Genomic DNA, 17,447 nt, shown 5'->3' on the forward strand with positions numbered 1-17,447 from the left:
CATGTACAACCCCAAGAATGGAAAGTTATACTCCATGTATGTATAATATGTCAAAATATATTCAGCTGTTACGTATATCTAAAAATAACAACAAAACATCTATACCATTGTGTTATGGATTAGAGCCCAGTTCCTGTCAGTTCACTTACTCATATGCACATAGGCAAGGTACCTTCTTGACAGGCTGCAAGAAGTGCTGGGCACTGTGGTGTACACCTGTAATCCCAGTGACTTGAGAGACTGAGGCAGGAGAATCACAAGTTGAAGGCCGGCTTTAGTAACTTAACGAGACCCGAAGCAACTTGGCAAGACCCTGTATCAAAAAAAAAAAAAAAAAGTAATAGTAAAAAGGGCTGGGGATGTGGCTTAGTGGTAAGTGTCCCTGGGTTCTAATCCCTAGTACAAAAACCTCCAAAACAAACCCCAAGCACTATTGCTGGATTCATGCATCACCTAAAAATAGTTGTCTCTTAGGTATATTATAAAACTCAGCATTCAGATCTATTTTCAGAAGAGAAATGAGAAGATGCCAGAATCCAACCACATTTTCCCTCCAGAAAATGAGGATTTTGATGAATTGGGAATGTAGTTTCATTGCCCAATCTCCCAAACAACATACTCCCCACATTGTACAACATAAAAACTTTTTATATAGTTTAAGACCTTTTTCTGTATTTTTGTGGAGAAAATAAAACAAAAAATTGGCAAGATGTCTTTTCTTAAGTTCATTTAACCATAGACCTTGAAATAATTTTTTGGTAAATTGCAGTAGAGTCCCCTTGTCACAGAAGACTCTTAACTCAGTAAAAACAGTTTTTAAAAAGCTAAAGGGAACTGGTCTTGGGGAAGAGATTGGTGATTATGAACCTGGTCCCTCAATCGTTTTACCTTCTTCCTGGAGCTTCTGTGGGGTCATTGCCTTTGAGGGAAAGTGTGAGCAAGATATTTCCACCATAAGTAGTAGAAACAAGGTGATTGCATAGAAAGATAGGCCAAAGCTCTGCTACTGTTCTGGTGGTAGACTTCAGAGAGAATGTTAAGAAGCAATTACCTTATGGTGAAGGTTATACGTGATTTAAATGATGTTTTTTGCAATAGTTTTCATATTTTGTGTGCTATATATACCTGTACTAATTTATTTGATTTGCTCTGTATACCTATATGACTTCCAAAAAAATTTTTTTTAGTTGTAGATGGACATAATACCGTTTTTAAAAATTTATTTATGCAGTGCTTGGGATTGAACCCAGTGCCCCACGTATGTGAGGCAAGTGCTCTACCACTGGGCCACAACTCCACCACAACTAAATGACTTTTTAAGAACAGGTTTACTGAAATACAGTTATCGTAACCTCCACATTACCATTGAAAGTATAGTACCATTGAAAGTATAGTTCAGTATGTATTCAGTATATTCACAGGTTGTGTAACCATCACCACGATTTAATTTAGAACATTTTGTCACCCCCAAAAGACTCTCTGTGCCCATCAACAGTAACTTCCTATTTACCTCACCTCCAACCTGAGGAAACCACCCATCTAATTTCTATGTGTATGGGGAAGCCTATTCTGGGTATTTTAAATGAATGGAATCATACCATGTGTGTTTTGTGTTGGGGTTTGAACCCTGGACCTCATCATGCTAGGCAAGCACCCTGCACTGAGTTACACGCCCAACTCTTCTGTGATCTTTTTTTTACTGGCTCTTTTCATTTACTATGATATATTCGGATTTGTCCATGTTCTACCATGTATCAGTTATTTCATTCCTTTTTATTGTTGTACAATATACCATTGTATAGACATACCACATTTTGTTGATGGACATTGGGTTCTCCCCATTTAGTTACAAGTAATGCTGCTGTGAACCATTCATGTATAAATTTTTATGTGGACCTGTTTGTGTTTCTCTTAGCTACGTGAGTCACATGATAACTTTGACATTTTGAGGAACTGTCACACTTTGCAAAGTGGCTGCATCCTTTTATGTTTCCCCTAGCAAGGAATGAAGATTTCATGTTTTTCAATATCTGCGCCAACCCTTGTTACTGTATTTCTGTTTTATTATTAGTCATCCTAGTGGCTGTGAAGTGGTATCTTATTGTGGTAACTCTATGACTTTTTAAATTAAAAACATTGTAAAATGTTATTAAAGACCCTGTGAAATGGAGGACTTGGAAATCAGTCAGTGAGCCTAATTTGTGTATTAAAAGCATATGCTTATGATCCAATGAGAAAATAGTTTAAAATCTGTCTAATCCCTTGGCAATTTCGTTTCAGGTGGCCTCTATGCAGTTTATTAATATCGTTGTCCATTCAGTAGAAGATATGAACTTTAGAGTTCACCTCCAGTATGAATTCACCAAATTAGGCCTGGATGAATACTTGGATGTGAGTATAGCTATAACCTTTAGCTTCAGTGTAAGAATTGATTTATTACTTACCCCCTCCCTCAATGGTGCACTTCTATAGTGGCTAAAGAATGCTTAAAGCTCTGTGTAGTCAACTACTGTCATGCTGGTTAAAGGGAACCAGTCCAAGTGATGCAATCTGCTAAAGAAGCTGGATTCTTGCAGACCTTCTGGGACCTCTGCAGTCTTGTGCCAGCAGCCTTTTAATTCAGAAGTCAGATGGCCTCTTGCAGTCCGGCTGCAGCTTGCCTGTGTTTTTGAGTACAAGTCTGGGTCAAGTCTCATTGCATCTGCTGCACAGTTTGCATTCTTGGTTGCTCTGGGGGCCCCAGCTAGGCAGGGAAAATCAAACCAAGACTGCTGTAGAGTGAAGAGTAAAGGCCTAGACCATAAATAATGAGGAAATGAAAACTAGAGACTTCCTCCCGAAGCTATTAATTTCTGCTTCAAGTATTTGTGGCTTTAGAAGTTCCACTTTCGGGACTTGGGAGAAGGGTGTTTAGTTTCTCTTTTCCAGGTTTCCTTGCAGAAGTGCTCAGCCAGTTCCTGAAGTTCTTCTGTTAAGAAACTGAAAGTTCATGTGCAAATCATAAGTGGATGTGAGAATCTATGTGTACAAAGCATATGCTTTGATTCCTTGGCAGTTTTGTTTTTCTTTCCACACAGGAATGGTCCAGTTGAATTTAGAAGGGTAGGGCAGGAATTGCTGACCTCACTTTCAAGGCTATTTCTAGCTATAGAGATGATAGGAGCTCTTCCCTAAACCTGCAGTGTTTAGCTACTCATCTTCATTAGGATGAACTTCGGATTTCAAACACTGTCTTCTAACAGTGCTGGGAGGCAGAATCACAGAGATGGTTTACTCTTGACCTGAGTCCTTGCTTACCAGAGCAGTCAGGCTACCCTGGAGTAGACTGACCTAATGTTGTCTAAAGACTGCACTCAGGGAGAGGCATGATAGATTTCCATTAAGGATTTGTTGGAAGTATTTTTCTATATATTTAAAGACCCATTGATGTCATTGTTGGAGTATTGTATGGAAAGGAATTTTTTATGCTTTGATATTGAGGTTTATCTATCCTCTTTCCTTATATGCTCTGAGAACAATGGTATTTGAACAAAAATTGGGCACATAAATTCCTACTGGTGTTCTGGGTTTAGCTTTGTACAGGTTGGTAAACTATCTGTGAATACCTATTATTCATTCTGAATCTTGTGAAAAATCCCAAGAAGCTTCTTCACCATTTTTTGTTTTGGTCTTTGCCCTAAATTAAGATAAAACATACTCTCTTCAGAACAAGTTAAATTGTAGGTTATACCTTAGCAGAAAATCCATTTTCCGCAGAATTTATATAAAGTGGAATTCCTCCTAAAATTTTTAGATTTTATCAAAATTCTCTATTTCTTTAACTTTTTAAGAATGTTGGTTCTGCTCTCTAATAGATGGAGGTAGTTAGAAGAGTAATATGATGAATACATAACATATAAATACTATATTAGTTTACGGAAGCAGCTTTGCATGTAGTCTTCGATTCCTTTAGAAATGCCATTGACATTATCCATGTGCAAGATATTATTCTAGCCATTCATTTATCCTCTGGAAAATTCATAGTTCATATTTCTTATAGAGGAGATTCATTGATTTATTTGGCCATCTTAGAGGCTAGTTTATCTTAGTGGTAGCTGAATTCCTTTAGGATCCCTGGTTGGGGGTACAGTGAACTGGGGAAAGCTTTCTGATCTTGCTTTGGAAGCCCTGAGCTATTGATGGGGGGCCCTGCCTTAGGGAAGCACTTATGAAGAGTGAGCTCTAGAAATTTGCAGTAAAATAAACCCAAGGCTAATGTCCAGCCCACCTCCTGCATAACTGTCCCCCACCCAGAGCCACCATCACTGTCCAGGCAAGATGGCACCCAAGGCAATCTTCTCTACTACCCAGACACCCCTTTAAGTTTCATGTTGTTTATGACTGTTCCCTTTCAAAGCTACTTCCAGTTTTTCTGTTTTCTTGATTTCACATGTATCAAAGTGTTTTAGATTAGAGTATAACTACCTGGAGTAGGAAGGATTGGGGGAGGAAATGGAGTATGTAAATATGTAATTTTTACATATTTATATTTATATGTATGTATATTAACTATATTAAATATTTACACATGCAAGTAAATATCTGAGAGGTATTCAGCAGAAACAAATCTGATCCTGCCTTAAGTAGTCACTTTATAATTCTCTTAAGGAGGTTGATATATTAAAACCCTTTTGGAAAAGGCTGGATTTTGGGAAGAAACAAACTTTGTAGACTATTGGGTAAGTATGTTCTGTTTCCAAAGATAAGCTACCATCACCTCTCAAATTCTGGTTTTTAGAAGCTGAAACACACAGAGAGTGACAAGCTGCAGGTACAGATTCAGGCTTACCTGGACAACGTGTTTGACGTAGGAGCTCTGCTGGAAGATGCAGAAACCAAGAATGCAGCTTTGGAGAGGGTGGAAGAACTGGAAGAAAACATCTCTCATGTAACTACATCTCTGAAAAGGGAAAATTTGCTCATGTTTCATTTGGGTGCAAAATAAAACTAACATCCACCTTTATGGCAATAACTTAAAAGATGTAGTCTTAGAAATGAGCTGTGACTGGGTGAGAGAACTGTCATAAGCCATTCTGGGTTCTTTCAAAGAAGGCAGGTCTGTTACTGAAAGCAAAGTGGAACCCCTTGTTTTGCCTCAACTGGCTTACCTTTCAGAACTGCAAAATTGCTTGTCCTGACAATTTACAGGCACAGGAGGGTTGAATTGCTGGCATTACCTAAGGGATTAGAGGGGAATGAAATAATGGAAATTTGGCATGAGATGAAGAATTATTTTCTGAACATAAGCTACCTTCTTCTCAAAATGTCGACACCATCCCATGGAGAGAATTAACTAGTGTCTCTTGATGCTGATCTGCATCTTCCTGTCTTACATTACTCATATTCTCAATAGTTTCATTTTAGCAATTAGACATTTTCATGAAAATGTCTCTCAAATATCTTCTTTGCTGAAGAAGACTGTCATCTCAATATAATGTCAACTCTATATTAGGGCATGAATCTGATGGCAGGGATCTGATTTTCTATGATATATATATATATATATATATATATATATATATATATCATACACACACACACACACACACACACACACACACACACATACTTTTTTTTGTTTTTTTTTTGAAGTACTGGGAATTGATCAGGGACATTTTACCACTCAGCTACAGCCCCAGATCTTTTTAGTTTTATTTTGAGACAGGCTCTCACTAAGTTGCTGGGACTGGCCTTGAACTTGTGATCCTTCTGCTACAGACCAAGTAGAATAAGAGTCTAAAGGTCTTCAGAGGTTGTTCATTTGTTCATTCTTTAAACACATACTTCAAATATTACAAGAACAAACAGAGAAACCAAGAAATTTGAACCAGATTCTTTGTATGAAATGAATTGTCTCCATTTGGAGGAACATTATTTTGCCCTTTGAACACATATTTCTTCCCACATTTAAAAAAAAATTTTTTTTTGACCTTTATTTTATTCATTTATTTGTATGTGGTACTGAGAATTGAACCGAGTGCCTCACACATGTCAGGCAAGCACTCTACCACTGATCCACAACCCCAGCTCCCACGTTTTCTTTTTAAAGTACTATATATGTGTGTAATTTCCTTTGCTTTTTATCATTACTTTGAAAATGAGCATCTCCGTGGCTTGTGATTAAAACAACTTGCTGAGCCCAATACTCTCCCTTTCTAAGTACTACAGTGACCTAGTTGGCATCTGCCATACAGTTTACAGGCCCAATATCTCTCCCCTTCAAAGATTAGTATTTTGTTCTGAGCCTGATTGGTGTAAATCTCCACTCTTCTTTCTGTTGCCTTTCTGATTGCCTTTACTTATGATTATTTTCAGTGAGATGTAAGAAATCAGAAATTGCTCAATCATATAGCCATGTGCAGAAAGCAGCTTTTTAATACATGACTTATGTGCTTCTCTCTCTCTCTCTCTCTCTCTCTCTCTCTCTCTCTCTCTCTCTCTCTCTCTCTCTCTCTCCCCCCCCCTCTCCCCCTCTCTCCCTCTCTCCCTTCGCACCCCCAATTCCTCTCTCCACCTCTTTCCCTCCCTCCCTCCCTCACCTGACCATAGCAAAATTACTTTAGTAGTAGGCCACCTTTATTTGAACTGCCTCTCCAAATAGCTTCTAGTATTTGAATATTTTGGGTTGAAACAAACAGTAGTGCCTTTTTTCCAGCTGGATCAACAATTTTCAAAAGCTGTTGTCTGATATTCTTTTCTTGGGGATGGGAGGTGACTCTCTTCCCTTACCTTTCTGTTCTCAACCCTTGCTAGCTCCAAAGGAATGGAGGGAGACACTGTATATTTAAACACTAAGGAGTCCCATATGGGTTTTCATTAATGATCTTGTGTAAATTATTCTTAGTAGAAACAAATGTGTTTTCAGAACCATATTATAAATACAGACATTTCCAAAAAACAATTTGTGTAACACATTTGAGACTCTGAAAGCCCCCAAATCATCTTAGAGCTACACTTTCTGAGGACTAAAGACCTGGTCTGAATGATCCTATGTCGTGACAGTTTTCTTTTCAACATTTTACAGTTATCTGAGAAACTACAAGACACAGAGAATGAAGCCATGTCCAAGATCGTAGAACTGGAAAAGCAGCTCATGCAGAGGAACAAGGAACTGGATGTTGTCCGAGTAAGTGTGCTGATGACAGTCCCCCAGGTGGGAGTGGCAGCCAGTGTGCTCCAGCCTTGGGCTGGTTGAACACGTGGTGCATTTTTCAGAGGAATGCATTGATGCAGCAGGTTTATTAGGACCATTTCAGATGTGATCCTTAAATGGAAAGTTCACGTAGTCAGGGTCTGTATACACGTGTGTGCACTCACGTATTGGAGGCTCAGGATTTCCTTATCACAGATTTTGGGAGCAACAGTGTTTTTCCATCTGGAGGAGACTGGGTTGATTCTGTGGCTCACCCATTTGGTTGGAAATAAAAACATAGCATGGATTTAATTCATGTCACTTATTTATTTTTACTAGGGCTTGGACTTCATTGAATTCCTTTACTTTGCCTCTACTCAAAACTGGGTTTGGTGGTTGCTATAGAAACTGTGAATCACAGCTCAGGCTAGACCTAATGACATTCACCCAGAAAAAAAAAGGAAAAAGCAAAACCCAATTCATTTTATTATCAGATAATCCCAGTTATTTGATTTGGCCTTAGTGTTGTTTTACCGTACATGTCAGGTATTTATGGCGTGCCATCTGTGTGCTTGGAATTGTGCGGAACATAAAAGCACTAACGTGCCTGGAGGGCGCTGGGGCAAATGGCTTGCCTTTACACCACATTTAATGCAGCGGCACATTTTATGTGATGGTTATCATGTCTGTGTGTGTTGCCTGATATTCTGACATGTCCTTTGGTTAACTCTTGGAAATTTATTTTCTGGCACACCATCGAGACAAAGATGTAGCATATGGACTCAATTCAAAGTTCAGACTTTTAGATTATTAATAATAGACAGGGTGTGAAGAATGTTTCCCTGCCTGCCGGAGGTTTGTGGTAAGAGAGAGCACATGTGAAAGGCCCAGCAAGTGAGTTCAATTCCATAAAACTCCTTTCACCGGAACCTCTGTGGCCCCCTAAAAAGGGACCAGGGCAGCCTTTGAATTGAAAATTCTAACTTCTTTGTTTTCTGCTAAAAGCTAGACAGAAATAGCAATTAGTGGAGGGAAGCTCTGGCCTGTTTTCTTAACTGCATTACCAAGGGAAAATGTCACAACAATTGCTGTCCTGAGATTGGTCAAGGGGGCATTATGAGGACCAGAGAAACCTATTCAAGAATAGTCAGCCCTCGGTTACTCATGAATAGGTTAATCCATGCTTTGCGGATTTTTAATCCTAGTCAGACTTCTGTCCAAGTCTGATTTAGGGCCCTTTGTTTATGGTAAGCTGATATGTGTACCTCGGAGTTACAAATGGATCTGAAAATTAGTGAAAGGAAAACATGCTGCACCAGCGTGTCCCAGGACACTTCACAGTCAGCTTCTGGGAGTTAAAAGTCATCTCTGCTCTCTTCCTTTCTACCTGCTTGGAAAATTGAGTTAGCAGCAGGATTTATGAAATGGAAAGAACTTCATTAATCATATCAGTTGCTGGAGTATATTGCATGTGTCAGCAGTATAATTCATAATTAGTGGGACCCTATAGGTTCTGGTTTCATAGAATTTTATTTATATTAGTGTCCTTTTTTCTCTTTTAGTTAATTCCTTTATCCTCAGTTTGCCAATCCAATGGTCATAAATGTGAATATCCTTTGGAGACAAATTCTTGACCATGAACTCTTTTGCAGGAAATTTACAAAGATGCAAATACTCAAGTTCACACGTTAAGAAAAATGGTCAAAGAAAAAGAAGAAGCCATTCAAAGACAGTCCACCCTGGAAAAAAAGATTCATGAACTGGAGAAACAAGGGACCATAAAAATTCAGAAGAAAGGGGATGGGGACATTGCTATATTGCCAGTTGTAGCTTCTGGCACAATGTCCATGGGGTCAGATGTGGGAGTGGGTAACTATGTGGGACCAGTTTCGGGGGCTGTCTCCTCAGGACCTTTGCCATCTCCTCCCCCGCCAATACCTTCATCATCAGACACACCTGAAGCAGGTAAGAAGCCATGTAGGAGGACTAAGTGTACACTATCAGGTCATCTGTGTTTCTTCTTTTACCAGTTATCCCTTTTTGTCCTTTGCTTTTGTTGGCATGTTCTTTTACTGATTTTAAGAACTATTTATGCTTTGAGATTAAGGCATCATTCCACTTACATTAAAGTATTTCCCCCATTTGTTGATAAATAAGTTTTATGGCTTTTGAAAGCAATCCTTTATCCTTTTAAGTGTTTTTTATATTGTCTGTATATGCAACATGTTGCAGGAAGACCATTTCTGTTTTCAAAGTCAATTGGTTTTCTTTCCTTCTAGTGCAAAATGGCCAGTAACACCACCTATGCCTCCGCCTCCGCCACCGCCACCCCCACCGCCTCCCCCGCCCCCACCTCCTCCTCTCCCAGGTCCTGCCGCAGCAGAGCTGTGCCAGCTCCTCCTCTGCCACCACCCCCTCCTCCCTCAGCACCCCCACTGCCTGGAACATCTTCACCCACAGTGGTTTTCAACTCAGGACTAGCAGGTAAGCACGGAATTAAAAGCAGGACATTCATGTAAGAAGTGCTCATTTGTCCACCTCCAGAGAGTAAAGCCATTTTTTCAAAGACCAGGTCTTTTGCAATGACATGTACCTCCTTTTAGTATAAGAACGTTCCTGCTAGTGTAGCCGAAATTATCAGACATGGGTAGCATTGGCCTCTGTGTGGCCTTTGTCACATTCATCCTTAGCAGGAGGTTCTGCTCTCTCACCTCATCTTCCCACCTGCCACTGAAAGAAGGCGGACAACTTACCTTCATGAGGACCAGTGCCTTTTTATTAGTTCAGCAAATACTTCTTAGACACTTGTAGTGGTTAAAGGAAAGACTGAGTGCTTCTGGGCCTAATTTTTTTTTAAAGGTATTTGAAATGTCACATATAAAATAGGAAAATGCCTTTATGTATAATTGCCTGACAGGCTTCCACATGTGTCTTCTGAGCATTTGAGGAGATCAGAATTTGCAGAAGCAGATTAAAACTTCAAGGGGAAGTGCTTTCAACAGAAGTGCCTTGAAAGGCTTCCACAGAGTAACTCTTGCTGTCCTCCTGCTAACCAGGAGATGGAGTGTAGCACCTACTTCACCAGAAATAACTGGGTCTGGCCAGTGAGAGGAGGGAGTTGCTCTAATGATGATATAAGTTTTTATTCTTGACTCCTGTAAATTAATTTTTATTCTTTCTGTAATGCTACAGTTTCCCAGTCATTTGGGACTGCTCTGTGGTTGCCATCCTGTGTTGTTGGCTAGCTGCTTCCTCATTCACTCTAGTGTGTTGGTGAATTCTCCTCTTTACTATGAACTGCTGCTCTAACAGCCTCCACTTCTAAGGCTGCAATAGTTTTCAGAGACTTTTGCCTGAGGTCTGAAAGACAGTCTTGGCTATAGAGATTCCTATTCTCCTCGTGAGGCTGAGGCAGGAGGATCAAGAGTTCAGAGGCAGCCTCAGCAAAAGTGAGGTGCTGAGCAACGCAGTGAGACTCTGTCTCTAAACAAAATACAAAATAGGGCTGGGCATGTGGCTCAGTGTTCAAATGCCCCTGAGTTCAATCCCTAGTACCACCTCCCCACCCCCAAAAACAAAGATTTCCTATTCTTCATCCCTTCAAGGGTGCCACCAGCAGCTTTCCCAGCCAGTGACTGGGGCTAATTCATTCTAGTGACTGGAGCCCTTGCAACACCTGAAAGCTGCTCTTACCAAATTTGTTCCACTTCAGAGCCATGATTTTACTTCCACCCTGACCTCTATAAAACTGTCAAGAACTCAAGCAAAATGTCATTCAGAGTGATGTTCATAGTAAATTGGTGGTTTATTTCTACCCTTCAAGATCCTCCCCATCTACCACTTTCTTCTAGACTTTTTATTGCTTCTGAAGAGAAAAGTTGGAAGAGTCTTCGTGGAACTGTTGGATTGTGGAATGTAAATAAACCTCATAACAAGCCCTGGGAATCCATTCCATCACCAGGCTGTTCTCAGTGATTGAGTGTGGAAACCCCTAATTGTCCTGTGCACCTGGGCTCCCTGATTAGCTTTCCTTATAGCTCCCAAGGAGCACTCACTGTGAGATGTGTCTGCCGTGATGTCTCATTTGGAACTGCTTCTTTCTTCCTGGCAAAAGCTAATGTGTGATTCAGCATCCACTTCCATTCACCTGCACCCTAACACAGAATTCAGATCTGCCTTGGCAGGTGACAGCCAGAGGCTGAAGTTTGTGGGTCCAGGGCTTCCTTCTGAAGAAGCATGTCCTGTCTGGTTGTTATTATTATTTTAAAATTTCCTGTTTTTGCCTGGGTACTTTATACTACTTCATTTTTAAAACTAGTTGGTTCTTTTGACTGCTTCAACTTTAAGGCCTAGAACTCTGTGCTCAGCTGAAAACCAGCTGCTGCCTTCAGGATTACCACAGTTGAAAGTTGTCCCCATAATATCTTATGCCCACAGGACTATAAGTGGGATTGAAGTAACTTCTCTGTAGTTCCATAACTATCGTTCAGTGATTACAAGAGACAGCCCATCTTACAAGATGTAAGGATTACAAGATCCTCATGAGTCTTTGATATCTTGAGATTGGGCATTTTCTGCAAAGCCTTTAATCTTCTTTACATTTCATCTTTTGTTTCGGTAGTGACTGAAGACTGAAGCCAGTTTGTGGGATGTTTTGCCAGTGTGTTCAGTATCTCTGTCTCTGGAACCAAGAGGCCAGACAAACATCAGTTGTCCCAAGACCTAGGACAGAGCTGAGCTGATGCCCAGGCTCCCATGTAGTCAGAGACCTGTGATGTCACTGGGACCTCTAGATCCACAAGTGACAGAATCTCTTATCTCTTCAGTGGGCAGTCTGTTCTTGGTAGTCACAACATGGAACCAAGAGGAGGTTCACATAGTTCATCTCTTGTTGAGAGTTTTCTTTTGATTTTATAAAGAAGATATTAGTAGTGTGAAATATGCATTTGAAATGTAAGGCTTACTTCCTCAAGGCTATGATGGAGCAGTCCAGCTCCCTTTCCTGGGGGGGGGGGGGGGTAGGTCACCTGTGATGGACTGCTGGGCAGTCTGTGACCTTTGCTATCTTTGGGAAGATGTGCTTGCATCCTCTCAATGAGCATTTGGGTCTTAGATGATTTTTTTAAAAAATTAAAATTTGTTCTGATTAGTTGTACATGACAATAGAATACATTTTTTATAACATTTTGACAAATCATACATGGAGTATAATTTCTCATTTTTCTGATTGTTCATATTGTAGGATCACATTGGTCATGCAGTCATGTTTTTATTAAATTGTTCAAATCCTATGAAATACTGGACATAGTTCAATACGGCTGTTTGGGACCACTGCAATGAAATAAACATTTTCTTTCCCTCTTCTTAAAGTGCTTAAAACACACACACACACACACACACACACACACACACACAAATAATAAGTAAGTCTTCAAAGCAGGCCTGAATGGAAATGAATTTTTGGCTCTGTGCTACCTTGTGAAGTGTGTCCAAGAAGCATGAAATTCTATGCTGAGAGTGCTTGAACCACTGAGCCACTGACTCTAACCATATCTAATTTTTTTTTTTTTTTTCTCTGCTCTCTCTGCTTCCACAAAAGATGGGCCAATCAAGCTTTTCTGTAGGTTGCTCCTCACCGAGTGTGTTGAGTATCTGCTATGTGTTCCTGTTGGTCGCACTGCCTTGACATCTTTTCACTCCATCTTACTTTGACCCATTGCATTTTGACATTGCGTCTGCGGGGAAGTCTGGGTGTTGGCTGACTGTTACTCCAGGTCTGCCCACACATTTCAGTTGAACCTGTAGAAGATATGATTGTCCTTTAGGCAGGAATCCTGGATTCATATGCCACATTCCTTTCCCTCTGAGAAAAGGAATGTTCTTCTCTTTTTAATTTTCATAGTTGGGTCCCAGGCTTAGATTCTAAAAGAATTTTAGATTTATTCTAAGGAAACATGGAGAACAAAGAGAAGCTACTGGGTACCCTTTTCCAGTGCCCTCTCCTGGTCCCGTGGCTCACTTTGTGAAGTATCCACCCATTCGGAGCCAGTTTCTTTGGTCTGAGCCCGGGGATGCGGTGTGTATCATGGTCACTTGTACACCCTCCTGCTCTTCCCCAACCCTGTTGCTGGAGTCAGAAAAACTTGCCCCAGACCTGCCTTTTTCTCTTTTCTTTTCTTTTCTTTTTTTAGTTGTAGATGGACATGATACCTTTGTTTAATTTGTTTATTTTTATGTGGTGCTGAGGATCAAACCCAGTGCCTTACATATGCCAGGCAAGCACTCTAGCACTGAGCCCCCTTGCCCCAGACTTTTTGTACCTGTGTTCTGATCTCAGACACGTTCTTAATTTTGCTAAAGAGTTTCAAGAAGGGAGGCTGCAAATGAAATAACTTTTAGCAAGCGTCCTAAGCCTGTAGTGTCTGTGGAGGGAAGGTAGGAAGCAAATGGCACCAGCCTGTTGTCTCCCTTTGAGAGGAGCCGGCACTGCCCCTCGCCCATGTCCCCTCCCCAGTGCGCCCCTTCTGCCCATGTTGCTGAAGTGGTGACCTAGAGGAGGATCTACTCCTGTGTCCCATAGAGGATCCTGTTTTCGTGGGTAGCGTGGACACGAGCAAAGTCTGAGGAGGAATCTGACACACCTGGGGGTGAGGGTGCCCTGTCTGATGGTGGGAAGTCCTGGTTTGGCAGAAGCTGTGTCTCTGTGTTCCTGCATGCTTCTGTGTGGATTTATCAGATGACGTTCCTGCTCTTTCTATGGCCTTCATAACTCTGGAGGAATGAGAGGCACCACCAGTCTCCCGTGTTTAGTAAACATCAACTGAGACAGACAGGTAGACAACCAGTAAACACTCAGGTGTGTTTGGCTTTTATTTTGTTCTGCACTGTGGTGCTGAAGTTCTCCTTCCTTCCCTTGGTAATAATAGCAAACAGTGAAGCTCACCTTGGGCCACAGAGTGGTGCAGATGAATGCCTACAGCTAAGTAGTGTAGGAAGACATCTTTATGATGTAGAATTAATAAAAAGCATTTTGAATGGATTACCTTTAGCTCATTTCCTCAAAGTGAGAGTAGTTTCCACTTACCTTTAGTCCCTAAAAGAGAATCTACAGCCTCTCAATTGAGAGACTTCATTGACAACACCTAGTGAACAGCTGACTCCTCGTGAGAACTTAAAAAGAGAGAAAGGGCTGTGGCCATTCCTGAGCAGTAATGCAGTTTTGTGATTTCAAAGTACCCCTTCTGTCTTCTTAAACATTTTCTGATTTAGGCCATTCATGGCCCTTTGTCTTTTGAAATAACTCAGCAGACAGTATGATCTCCCTTACTGAAGTCACCCACAGGAATATATCACCCTGACTGAAAGCCAGCTTTATTGGTGTGTTATGCACGTTCCTTGTGGTTCAGACAGCCACTACTTGCAGTCTCTCATCATCCTTTAAGGTTTGTTCATAAATATACATTCTAGAAGCCAGAATTTAGGATGTTAGAATTTGATAGGATTTGTCCTCTCTGCTAATAATAATTTTTGCTTTCTCTAGCACATTGTTTTAAGATTGTCCTAATACCATAACTATAAAGCAACAATCCAGTTTCCTGAACAGAAATAAAAAGCAAAATCTTGGCCCTAAAGACAGCTTTTAAGACAGTGTTGTGTCAGTCAACCAAATGAATCCTCAAATGGTTCTGGCCAAGGTCATGTGTGATCTTTTCCACATTTAAAAGAACTTGTACTGGGCAAGATGGCGTACACACACACACACACACACACACACACACACACACACACACTACCAGTTACTCGAGAAACTGAGGAAGGAAAATCACAAATTTGAGGCCAGTCCAGAAAACTTAGCAAGATCTTATCTCAAAATAATAAAGTAATAATAATTTTTTTTTTTTTTTAAAAAGGCTGTGGATGTGACTTAGTGGTGGAGCTCTTATCTATACTGCACAAGGCCAAAACAAGAAACAAGATCTTTGGGTGCCTCTTGCTAGCCTTCCTCCAGTGTTACAGTGTCATCTGCAGAAACTGTTGTCTGATCACTTCTGAGGTCTATGGAGTCTTGGATGTTAATTTCGTTCTCTTTGACATCTTTAGCTGTGAAAATTAAGAAGCCCATCAAGACAAAGTTCAGAATGCCAGTGTTTAACTGGGTTGCTCTGAAGCCCAATCAGATCAATGGCACAGTCTTCAATGAAATTGATGACGAGCGAATTCTGGAGGTAATGTTCTCATTGGTTAGAAGCTCGAGGGGTGCTCTCTGTGGAACAAAGCTAAAATGAGCGGTCTATGAATCTGTAGGTTTAAAGTGTGGTGTTTTAAGTGCCTTGATTTAAAGAAGTAGTAGATACTTTTATGCTATCAGAGAATAACAGATTCTATTTTATAAGGCAGTTCTAATACTGTTTAAAAATTAAAGTGCAATAAAAATGTAGTTTTGAGTAACTTCAGTGTATGCCACAAAAATATGTATCTGTCACTGTCCCATCCTTTAATTCATAAAAGGGCATAAAAACCCTTTACTGAACTAGATTAAGGACTCAATTCTCATACTCGCTACCTGGTTTGATGACTAGTTTTAGTCTGTGGCAGCTGTCTATGCAAGCTCATTATTGAAAGCAGTTGAATTGGCTGTTTGGAATTAGTAGTGTACTTTGGATAGTCACTTTTATCTCCGTGTTAGAAGTTGCTCTCCAACAAAAAAAGGAAAAACAGAGGTAGCCATGGCCAAAGACAGGTAATTAATAAGAAAATAAGGTCTTTGTTTAAGTAACTCTCTAGATGGTGGCTGTATGAATTTATTTTTAAGTATAATCCAGTTTTCCAATGTTATCCTTCTCTATCCCAGGATTTAAATGTAGATGAATTTGAGGAAATATTCAAGACAAAGGCACAAGGTCCTGCTATTGATCTTTCTTCAAGCAAGCAGAAGATAACACAGAAGGGATCAAACAAAGTGACATTACTAGAAGCAAATAGAGCCAAAAACCTTGCCATAACTTTAAGGAAAGCTGGAAAAACTGCCGATGAAATATGTAAAGCAATTCATGTGTAAGTTTGGGGCATTCTAGAAAGTTATATCCTACTAAGTTTAGAATAAAAATGAAAATAAGTTATAAATTAGTAGATGACAGAGATACTTCAGTAGTGGAACAAGATCTAAGATAATGGAGCCATTCATGATGTCTGCACTTAGAAGATTCCGCTTATTACATGTCCCTCTGCAGAGTTGAGTAAGATGCTAACACTCAAGAGGTGGACCAGAAGTTCCCTGAGGGAGTGCTGTGTTTGAATGAGTAATTAATTGTTTTAGAAGAATAACATCTGGAATGTGACATCATTTATTGTCTTGGTCTGCTTTCTTATATAGGCCTACAGCAGTGCTTATAAAAGGAAAGTTGAGCTGAGTGTTGCAGATGTTAAGAGAAGGGAGAAATGTCAGTTTTCTCTGGAGTATCTGAATTTTATCCAGATTTGTTGAATACAAATTTGATGGCATTTGTGGAATGATGTAGTTCAATGCCAGATGCAAATATGATACAGATGCATATTTTAATTCCTTACAATAGGAATGTGAATTTGGTTACTCTTAGCACTTCCAGGACATTTTAAACAAAGTTTTCTGTTTTTTAAATTTTTGAACTGCATAAAAGGCATTGATTTTGTTTATTTCTCTGTTGGAAGAATCTGTCTACTCTTCTTGTGCCTATGATAATGATGTTATTAAATGTTTTAGGAAATAATTCTTCACAAATTGGTACTGTATACATTTTGATTAGACACCATCATAGGAGAACACGATCCTAATAGATCATTTGCTCTGATTTCATGTCTTTGGCCAGGGTCATAATTGAACAGTCTAGTGCCTTTGACTTGGTATGCAATCTGGGTTTTCTTTTTTATTATTAGTTCATTTTAATTATACAGAATAGTGGGTTTATTGTGGCATATTTGTACATGCAAATAGCATGTTTTTCTTGATATACCTTGTTTGTCATGATTAAATGTAATTCTGTTATGTTGCTGAACAGTGAATGTCCAGTCAGGCTTGTTGGCACATACCTGTAATTGCAGCTACTCAGAAAGCAGAGCTGGGAGGATTGCAAGTTCAAAGCCATCCTGGGGAATTTAACAAGACCCTGTATCAAAATAAAAATGACTGGGGATATAGCTTTGTGATAGATCCCATACCTAGCATGCACAAGGCCTCAGATTCAGTCCCTAGTACTGAAAAAGGAAAAACAAAACAAAAAAAACAAAGCAAAGATTGTCT

The 17,447-nt window shown here is 39.9% G+C and overlaps 2 protein-coding genes across 5 annotated transcripts in view; one reads left to right on the top strand and one right to left on the bottom strand.

The window, feature by feature from the left end:
* Positions 1-17,447, top strand: part of FMNL2 (formin like 2) — a 289,840-nt gene that overhangs the window by 254,814 nt on the left and 17,579 nt on the right. The window contains 9 exon segments of the mRNA XM_079133275.1: positions 2,281-2,391; positions 4,778-4,927; positions 7,064-7,165; positions 8,824-9,136; positions 9,451-9,459; positions 9,462-9,550; positions 9,553-9,655; positions 15,272-15,396; positions 16,023-16,225. Coding sequence (XP_078989401.1) covers positions 2,281-2,391; positions 4,778-4,927; positions 7,064-7,165; positions 8,824-9,136; positions 9,451-9,459; positions 9,462-9,550; positions 9,553-9,655; positions 15,272-15,396; positions 16,023-16,225 — 1,205 coding nt within the window.
* Positions 4,934-17,447, bottom strand: part of LOC306657358 (uncharacterized protein) — a 28,071-nt gene continuing 15,557 nt past the window's right edge. For 2 of the 4 annotated variants that reach the window (XM_079133294.1, XM_079133295.1), the window contains exons 3-5: positions 12,808-12,970; positions 9,765-9,901; positions 4,934-5,216 (exon numbers count right to left, since the gene is read on the bottom strand). In XM_079133294.1, the coding sequence (XP_078989420.1) occupies positions 5,182-5,216; positions 9,765-9,901; positions 12,808-12,970 (335 nt within the window). In that variant the 3' untranslated portion in view covers positions 4,934-5,181. Of the gene's footprint in view, positions 5,217-9,764; positions 9,902-12,807; positions 12,971-17,236; positions 17,294-17,447 lie in introns of all 4 variants that reach the window. The other 2 variants (XR_013762767.1, XR_013762766.1) reach the window with 2 other exon arrangements.

This window comes from Sciurus vulgaris, assembly GCF_902686455.1.
Source record: "Sciurus vulgaris genome assembly, chromosome: 3".
In the NCBI taxonomy this organism is placed as follows: Eukaryota; Metazoa; Chordata; class Mammalia; order Rodentia; family Sciuridae; genus Sciurus; species Sciurus vulgaris.